We start from the raw sequence: 9,497 nt of genomic DNA on the forward strand, positions 1-9,497 counted from the left end.
TGGAGACTCTATGACTTCTTTTTGAACTTTGTCCTTCTCTAGGACTTTTTCTCCCATGTCAAAAGGTTGGACCTTGTTGTCCACTTTTTTTCCCGAACGCAAGGTGTGGATAGCCTGGACTGAGTCTTGTGGAGCTTCAGAATGGCTTCCTACTTCGTATTGACCTTTCGATCCATTTGGAATCAAAGGTTGACCTCTAGGGTTAGGGATAGTCTGACTAGGAAATTGACCTTTCTCTCTCCCACTCAAGGAGAGAGCTAACTGCCCCAACTGAACTTCCATCTTAGCTATGGATTGCGCAGTAACCTGGTTAATCTGAGTTTGATTTTGATGGGTTTGCTGTTGAGTTTGGATGAACTGCTGTTGCTGTCTCATCAACTCGGCAATCATAGATTCTAAGGACGACTGTTGTTAGGCAGGCTACTTGTAATTGGTCATGGGATCTGGTATGATGGTTCTGTAATCTGTAGATTGTTGGGGTTGATAAGGGACTTGAGGAACAATAGCTTGATTTGTGGAAGAACCAGATTGCCTAGGAAAACACTTATTGTAATTTGACGGACCACTAGATTGAATAGGTTCGTTCTGCCTGTATGAGAAATTAGGATGAAACCTATTATCTGGGTGATACGTTTGGCTAAAAGAGTTTGGAATTGGCTTCCTAAAAGCACTATAGCCATTAATCGCATTTGCTTGTTCAGCTTTGATTTGAGGCAAGGTGGGACAACACTCAACCAAATGGTCGTTGCCGTCGCATATGACGCACAAAGAACTCGGTTCAACAGTTACTTGCAAAATTGCACGAGGGTCTAGGTGAGGTTTGGATGCCGAGATGGTAAAGGCATCTACCTTCTTCGTGAGATTGTTCATCCCACTCACTAGATTAGACATAACATTTTTGAGATCAGGGTCTGCCTTCATCTCATACATGCCTGTCTTTCTAATCAGATCATCTCTATCAAATTCTTCTTGGTTAGTACTCCAATTTTGAGCACTCTCAGCTAACTCTACGAGGAAATCGTACGCTTGATTGGGAGTTTGGTTTATGAACTGACCCTTATGCATTGACTTGACTAAGGTATGTTGATTCATTGTTAATCCTCTATAAAAACTTTGCACCAACTGTGCTTTGTCAATGCCATGGTGTGGGCACTTGACCAATAAATCATTGAATCTTTCCCAAGTTTGAGAAAATTCATCATCAGGACGGGCTCTAAAATTTCTAATAGAGTCCTTTTTTCTCAGTTTTGGCCACGGGATAGAATTTGGCCATAAATTTCTTGGATAGAACATCCCAGGTAGATATGGAATTGGTGTTAGGGAGTTCAACCACGCAGCTGCGTGGTCTTCAAGGATAACGGGAACAGAATAAGCTTGATACTCTCCTCATCTAGATTCTGATTTCTAAAAGTTTGACATATAGTCAAGAATCGATTAAGATGGGTGTAAGGTTGTTCACGCTCTAAATCGTAAAACTTAGGGAGCATATTAATGGTGGCAGCCCTAATTTCAAACTGAGGTGCATTGTTCAATGGTAAAATAATGCATGTAGGAAAAGATGCGAAAGCTGGAGCGAAGAGCTCATTGAGAGTTCGCTCTCGATCACCCATCATAACTACTGATGGTGTCTTGCGTATCCTATTGATGGTACGTTCGATCTCAGGATCAAATGGTTCTAACACGTTGTTTTGTGAACGTCTACTAAGCATGCAAATCACACAATCGATCAAACAATCACAAAAAGAAAAGACTGGACCTAGATAGGTTGCCTAAAGCTAGACAGCTCCTAACTGGGTAGAAATAGCGCAACTAGCCTTCCAACTCGGTTCTATGAAGTCAAGTTTGAATCATTCGGATCTCCAGATCGGAGGAGGCGCACAATGCATTACCAAGGGCACTCTTAAATACCTCCTTTCTTGAATAGACTGAGTCTATCCCCTCAAAGGGCAAGATCTTACTAGATAGAAAAATGACAAAGAAACGCAATTGGCACAACTTGAAGCGGAATTTCTCCTATTGAGCTCGTGGGCCCTATAGTCAAGTCTAATTGATTTTAATTAATTTGATTTGATGACTAGTGAGTTGATTATCCTAATTAGAGCAAGGAATTGGTAATGACTTCCAATCCTTATCTTATCATGCCATCCCTAGGAGAGGGGTGCTCTTTACTACTTAATTAACTATTCCAAGTGTGTGCAAATTAGAAAAATAACATACAAAGGCAAGGAGTAACCCACTAGCAAAGAGAGGCGTGGGTGTTTCTGAAAGCGCCCTCGATCCGCGGGGTGCGCGGATCCGCTTTTGACCCTTGAGGTTTGGGAGTCGCCGCCTAGTTTAGGTCTAGGAACCATAAATGACTCTACAATGGATAAAAAAGAACTAATCTACATAGAAATCTGAATCCGGGGATCATGTTACGGGGTTGGAAGGTGTTAGGCACCAACCCCGCCCGGCCAATGCCGTCTCTACTTATCCCAAATAGATCTACATCGCTAATGATAAACTAGATTAAAAAAAAATAATAAAAATTTACCTTTGATCTGCAAAGGTGCTATTCCCTCAGATCTGAAAAAAAAACAGTTCCTTGTACCGTACTCCTTGCTTCGTTTTGTCTCCGGATCTGATTTCTGATCTCCGAGGCAAGGTGTCTCTTTCTTGGATCTGGATGCTTCGAATTTGTGGTGGATGTTTGAGGTGTTTTTGAAAGGTTTTTGGGTGTTTTTTAGGCTAAAATCGGAATAGGGTGTTAGGGAAGGAGTTGGGGCTCCAAAATTAGGGTTTTGGGGAGGTTATGGAGGCTTCTTCACCTACTTTTTCTAGGGTTTTTTCTTTGATACGAAAATAGGGTGTGGAGGCTCCTATTTATAAAGTTTTTAGAAGCATTTAGGGTTTGATTAGGGTTTCTTTTTAGGGTTTCAATTAGGGTTTTGACTTAGTCTTTAGGGTTTTAGGGTTTTGACTTTAGTCTTATGAGATTGACTTGATTAGTTTAGATTAGGGTTTGGATTTAGGGTTTTGACCTTAGTCTTATGAGATTGACTTGATTAGTTTAGATTAGGGTTTGATTAGGGTTTTGACCTTAGTCTTATGAGATTGACTCGATTAGTACCTTGACTTCAGTCTTGCTTGATTGACTTTAATTTTGACTTCAGTCTCACTTGATTGACTTTAATACCTTGACTTCAGTCTTGCTTGATTTACTTTTAATTTTTGGAGAACCCCCTTCTATTATATCTTTAATTCTTTGAACCCCCAAATGGAGGGGTCCTTAAAGAAATATCCCACGAACCCTCAACAATTTTGCCTGAGAGTCCAATTAATCGATTTTTTAGGTTCAACTTTTTAAATTAATTTCATTAATGTTTCACTTTAATTATTTAATGTTTTATTTATTAATTTCGAATTTTTTAATTATGAAAATTGTGAAATTACCGTTTTGCCCTCGGAGAGGATTTTTTACGTTTTAAGTCGTTTTCAATGTTCCAGGATGTTTTGGAATCAGTTTTTCGTAAGGAATTCAATGGGAATGTTGGTTTTTGTCATTTATGAAGTTTTTTATATGAAATGATCGTGAACTTTATGAGGGGTATTTTCGTAATTTTGTCAAATTTTGTGAAAATTGGCGAAGTGGTTTACTTGGTTTCGATTTATTGTTTTATGTGTTTGAGTGGGTTTTCCTAAGCGTAATGCAGGCTCTAGAGTTGTTTTGATGTTAGGGGTATTTTGGTAATTTAGTGATTTTTATCGTGAAGCTTCTTTTTTATTTGCAAGATGATGATTTCTATGTTTCTGGGGTCGTATTTTCTTAGCGTAGCGTGGTTTCTAAGTTTTGTCAGTTCGAGATACCTCATCCGGATTTCTGAAACATATCTGGTAACAAAATAAAGCATTGGAATAGACGTCCATCATTGGGAACCTTTGCGATCGGGTCGACGACTTGATTAATCAGGCGGATGCAAAAATGGGGTGTCTACAGTTTCGAGATTACCTCCTGTGCTAGACGGGGTGAAGACAGTTTGAGTCGACTTAGGCCACCAACTCCAATTTTGGTGTGCGAACTTAAGGAGCCGTGACGGTATTGTCCACCCGTCGTCCTTCCTTAGTCTATTACAATCCAAGCCTTCTTGGATAATTAAAAAAAAAATTACAAAGAATCTTATACAAGTGTTTCTAAAATAGAAAAATAAACCTAACTAAAGATTCAAGGAAATTGAAAGAAAAGAAGAAAAAATAAATGTTTACCTACAAGAAGCAAAACAGAAATGTTAGTAGAAATGATAGTAAACGGACTCAAAAATAGAATCCGACTTACCACAATCTTGCTGACTTGGTCATATTTTATAGAAAATTTCATTCTATCCCAAATCGATATATTATAATAGATAATCGGAGATCAAAGCAGAAAGTTACAGTTAGTTTAAGTTCTGCTGTCAAGGGTGAAAAAATAAACGGGAATGACTTTTTTTTTTTTTCAATTTTTTTTTCTTCTTTCTTCTCTCTTAAAATCTCAAGAACACTTGAACTTATAGAAAGAAACCAAAATAAAAAAAATAAAATAAAATAAAAATGAAAGAAATTAATTTTAAATCAAAACTTACCACTAATACCTTTACCTTTCCCCGACAGCGACGCCAAAATTCTGGTTCGACTATCGTTGTTCTTCTCACCGGAGTTAATAATAATCTTAATTTTACCTTACTTGTGGGGCAAGTAGGGGATCAAACCCAAGAGAAAGGAGGAATAGAGCTAAGCTAAGAAGATAAAATCAAAATTAACTAAAAGGAATTAAAACTATTTTTTTTTTTTGTATTTTTGAACTTATAAAAAGATGTAAAATTGCTAGAAAATAAAATAAAGTAAATTAAATTAAAAGCAAGTAAACTTATGACTTAAAACACCATTGGAGGTGGATCTACCTAAAACAAGTTAATGAGCAATTCTTAATCTCTAGCCTTTTTATATCTCAATCATAAGGGCTTGGTGTTAGCTCCTTAGATCGGAAAGTTTTGCAAATAAAATGAAATAAGGGAACAAAAACAAAGTAGAATTCTTTGAAAACTTCTTACTACCAATTATCTAATTTAAGCATACTTTATCTTGATATAATCTAAACATAAATTATCAAAAATAAAAGGTGCAAGAAACTTAAAGAGAATTCATAAGCATTTTAAATAAAAGAAAGACATAAAATTAGAAATAACACAAGAACTTGCTCTAGGCTTTTCCACTCTCCAATGGAGGGGAACTTAGTCTAATGTCATTACAAGAGAGGGAAGATAAGAGATGAAAGAACTTTTCTTCATTTCATGGAAAAAGTTATAACTTCTTCTTCTACTTCTTACAAGATTATTTAACCAAAAGAAAATAACTAGAAAATGAAAATACAAAAAATAAGAGAATAGGCTAAGAACCTTAGATTAAAGGAGTCTTGGATAAGAGAACCAAGATGGGACCCTTTCTCTAGAAATGAAGGCTCTATTTATAGATAAAATGTGTGTAGAAGAGTCTAAAAGTGGCCTCCACTTTTCTTTGCACAAAAAGACAAAAGAGGAGAATATGAGTTAAGGATTAGGGCATTCCAAAGGATTTGGGCATTCCAAAGTGGGCCCAAATGCTTTTGTCTTGAGATTTTGATTCCAATTTGTTGATTTTCTGCACAAGAAACACACGTAATTAGATTTATCTAGTAAATGAATTTATTTATATATAATTAAACCTAATTAACATGCAACGTGGTGATTTGAGGCTTATCATGATTATTATCTTAATATGGATAAATAGGTACAAAAATCAAGATAAATATCCAAAAAATGTATGTATAATTGAGTGTTTGGAAACACTCATCAAGTGTTAGAGAAGGAACATAGACACATTTGCTTGGTGTCTCTAGAGATGCCAGGGATTAGTCCCGACATGATTTGTCACCATCTGAATGTCGAATCCGACTTCAGACCTGTCATGTAGAAGTCGAGGAGACTGGCACCGCAGTTTAGAGAAGCGATGAATGACGAGGTGAATAGGTTGATCAGGGTCAAATTTATCAGGGAGGTGCAGTTCTCAGAATGGATAGCGAATATTGTGGTAGTGCCCAAGAAGAATGGGAAAGTCAGAGTCTACATAGACTTCACCAATCTAAACAAGTCCTATTTGAAGGATAACTTTCCGATGTAGAGGAGAGACCAGCTTGTAGATGCGACTTCTAGCCACGAGAGACTATCCTTCATGGATGGTTAGTTTGGCTGTAACTAGATACATCTCAACCCAGAAGATTAGGAGAAAATGACATTCATTACAGAGTAAGGGCTCTATTACTATAAGGTGATGCCCTTTGTACTGAAGAATGCGGGGGCCACCTATTAGAGGTTAGTGACAGAGCTGTTCAGAGATCTGCTAGGCAAAACAACAGAGGTGTATATAGATGATTTGCTGTTCAAGAGCAAGATGAAGGAAAACCATGTTAGTAATCTAGAAGAAGTCTTCTCTAGGATAAGGAAGGTGGGAATGATTCTTAACCTAGAAAAATGTACCTTCACGCTAACCTCAGGAAAGTTCTTAGGGTATCTGGTTACAAATAGGGGAATTGAGGCTAACCCAGATCAGATCAAGGCGTTAATAGAGATGCCATCTCCAAACCCAGAAGCAAGTCCAGAAACTGGCAAAGGAAAGTAGCTACATTAACTCACTTCATAGCCAGATCCTCCGATAAGTGTAGGCCCTTATATTGACTATTGTTGAAGAACTCCCGGTTCGAGTGGATGGAAGAATGTGAGCGGGCGTTTTTCGAGTTGAAGGAGTACTTTGGCAAGCCACCCATACTCTCCATGCCGGAGGTGGGAGAAGAGTTAGGAGTGTATTTAACCACTTCGGAGCATGTGCTCAGTTCAGTCTTGGTCAAGATAGGGGCAATAGGGGAACAACCCATTTACTTTTTGAGTAAGACATTCACGGACGTAGAAATGCATTACACAAGGCTTGAAAAGGTGGGGTTAGCATTGATCTATAAGGCAATGCACCTGCGATCGTACTTCCAAGCACATTGAGTGCAAGTCATCACTGAATTCCCTCTAAAGACGATTTTAGGGAAAGCAAATGGGTGAGGCAGAATGACCAAGTGGACAGTTTAGTTAGCAGAGTTCTGCCTCGAGTACAAGCCTAGAGTTTTGGTGAAAGGCCAAGCAGTAGTCGACTTCTTGACAGATTTCCAAGTGGAAGAAAAAGTTGAATTATTGATAGAAGAGTTACAATAGGTGGAGAACCAGCAAGAGCCACCAAGCGGATCAGGATGGAAAGCCTATGTGGATGGTTCATCCAACTTCGAGGGGTCAAGAATTGGAGTAGTGTTGATCACACCAGGTCAAGCAAGGATAGATAAGGCGGTGACCCTAGGATTCAAGGCTTCAAATAACGAGGTAGAGTACGAGACAATGCTACTCGACCTCGAATCCTTGGTAGGACTGGGGGTAGTAGAGGCCACAATCTACAGTGACTCGCAGTTGGTGGTAAACCATATAAAGGAGACATTCGAGGCTCAGGATCCTCAGATGTAGCTCTACCTTGAGAAAATCAGAGCGACTATGCATCGAACAGGAGACAACAAGGTTGAACATAAACCAAGAGCTGATAACAGGCATGCAGATGCCCTGGCCTACATTGAGTCGATTTTGGTTGGACAGAATAAGAGGGAGCTACCATTAAACTACCAGGAGAACCCTTCCATAGATGAGTTTGGGTTGTCCAGTTTAGTGGCAACTGAAGCGGATCGAGGGTGGATAAGCCCGATCTTGGCCTACTTATAGCATGGGAAACTGTCCAGCGACCCAAAGGAAGCTAGGCGGGTCAAGAATATTGCAGAGAGGTACATGGTTCTAGATAGAACTCTGTACAGAAAATCCATAGAAGGGCTGCTCTTACGCTACTTGGTTCCAGTAAAAGTAGAAGAAATGTTAAGAGAGATCCATGAGGACAACTGTGAGAACCATTCAAGGGGGAGAACTTTAGCGCATAAGGTGCTCACCCAAGGGTACTTTTGGCCTTATTTGCAGAAAGATACAGCTTTGTACGCCAAGCATTGTGATAGCTGTCAGAGGCACGAGAAGATAATCAGGTAACCAGCAGTACAACTTCATTCCCTAATCAGCCCTTGGCCATTCGCTCAGTGGGGGATTAACTTAGAAGGCCCATTGCCCAAGGCTCTAGGAAATCTTACTTTCCTACTAGTGGCAACTGATTACTTTACTAAGTGGACAGAAGCACTCCCTTTGGCCAGGTTCCGGCAGCAAGAAGTCCAGAAGTTCCTCTGGGAGAACCTTATTTGTAGATTCGGTTTGCCTCGTACCATAGTTTCTGACAATAGAAGATAGTTTACAGGAGAGCAGATAAGAGAATTTCGCAGTGAGTATGGGATAAAGCAAGTATTCTCTACACCCCAGTACCCCCAGGGTAATGGGTAAACTAAATCCACAAACAAGGTGTTGCTAGACATTTTGAAGAAAAGATTAAGGAAAGCCAAGTGTAGGTGGACTTCAGTGTTGCACGGGGTCCTGTGGGCTTACAGAACGACTGTAAGAATATACACGAGAATGTCCCTATTTTCCATGGCTTATGGGGTAGAAGCAGTAATCCCCATTGAGAATAGTTTTTCCATGATGAGAACCAAGATAGTGCAGTCTGGGAGAAATAACCCACAGCTAGTTGCAAAACTAAACCTGATGGAAGAAAAACGAGACGCAGTATTAGTCAGACTAGAATATTATCACAGGAAGTTGCAAAATTACTTCAGTAAGAGGGTTCGCCCTCACCAGTTTCAGGAAGGTGATCTAGTGTTGAGGCGAGTATTCCAAAATACGGAAGAGTCGAACAGTGGTAAGTTATAAGAAAATTGGAAAAGGCCTTACAGTGTGGCAAAAGTGGGCCAAAAGGGAGTATATTACTTACTCACTATCAATGATCAGGAATTACCCAGACCTCGAAATGCATGTAACTTAAAGAGATATTATCAATAAATGTTTTGCTATATTTTTGCCATTTAGCTATGTTTGCAGGACTAAGCTGAAGAGAGGAGTTTAGCCGGGACTCGGGCCTACGTGGGTTTCCTCTACCTTCATTGGTGGAGTGAGATGTCTGGTAGGGGCCCAACTCTAACACGAGTAACAATAGTCGTGTGGATCCAGCTGGGATCCGAACCTACGTGGGTCTTCTCTGCCCTCGTTGGTAGAGTAAGATGGCTGGTCGGGGTCTTACTCTGTCATGAGTTAAAAGTAGATTTCAATGGAATCCAACTGGGATTCGGGCATACGTGAGTTTCCTCTGCCTTCATTGACGAAGTGAGATTTTTGGTTGGGGCTTAACTCTGACACAAGTAACAATAGCTGTGTGGATCCTACCAGGATTCAGACCTACGTGGGTCTTCTTTGTCCTTGTTGGCAGAGTAAGATGGCTAGTCGGGGTCCTACTCTGTCATGAGTTATAAGCAAATTTCAGTGGAATCCAGCCAAGAT

General features: G+C 39.6%; 1 protein-coding gene across 1 annotated transcript; it reads left to right on the top strand.

The window, feature by feature from the left end:
* The first annotated feature begins 7,574 nt into the window (after positions 1-7,574).
* LOC147388927 (uncharacterized) lies at positions 7,575-8,360 on the top strand. The gene is made up of 3 exons (XM_086419686.1): positions 7,575-7,765; positions 7,814-8,104; positions 8,267-8,360. The coding sequence occupies exons 1-3, from the start codon at positions 7,575-7,577 to the stop codon at positions 8,358-8,360; spliced, it is 576 nt and encodes a 191-aa protein (XP_086275812.1).
* The last annotated feature ends 1,137 nt before the right edge of the window (positions 8,361-9,497 follow it).

This window comes from Akebia trifoliata, chromosome 12, assembly GCF_017979445.1.
Source record: "Akebia trifoliata isolate Shusen 1 chromosome 12, ASM1797944v1, whole genome shotgun sequence".
Lineage (NCBI taxonomy): Eukaryota > Viridiplantae > Streptophyta > Magnoliopsida > Ranunculales > Lardizabalaceae > Akebia > Akebia trifoliata.

Coding starts and splice junctions, on each gene's coding strand:
- LOC147388927 (XM_086419686.1), top strand. CDS start 7,575: ATGCATCGAACAGGAGACAACAAGGTTGAACATAAACCAAGAGCTGAT. Junction 7,766..7,813: donor GCAACTGAAGCGGATCGAGG/GTGGATAAGCCC, acceptor GAAACTGTCCAG/CGACCCAAAGGAAGCTAGGC. Junction 8,105..8,266: donor AGGCACGAGAAGATAATCAG/GTAACCAGCAGT, acceptor CCCTTTGGCCAG/GTTCCGGCAGCAAGAAGTCC.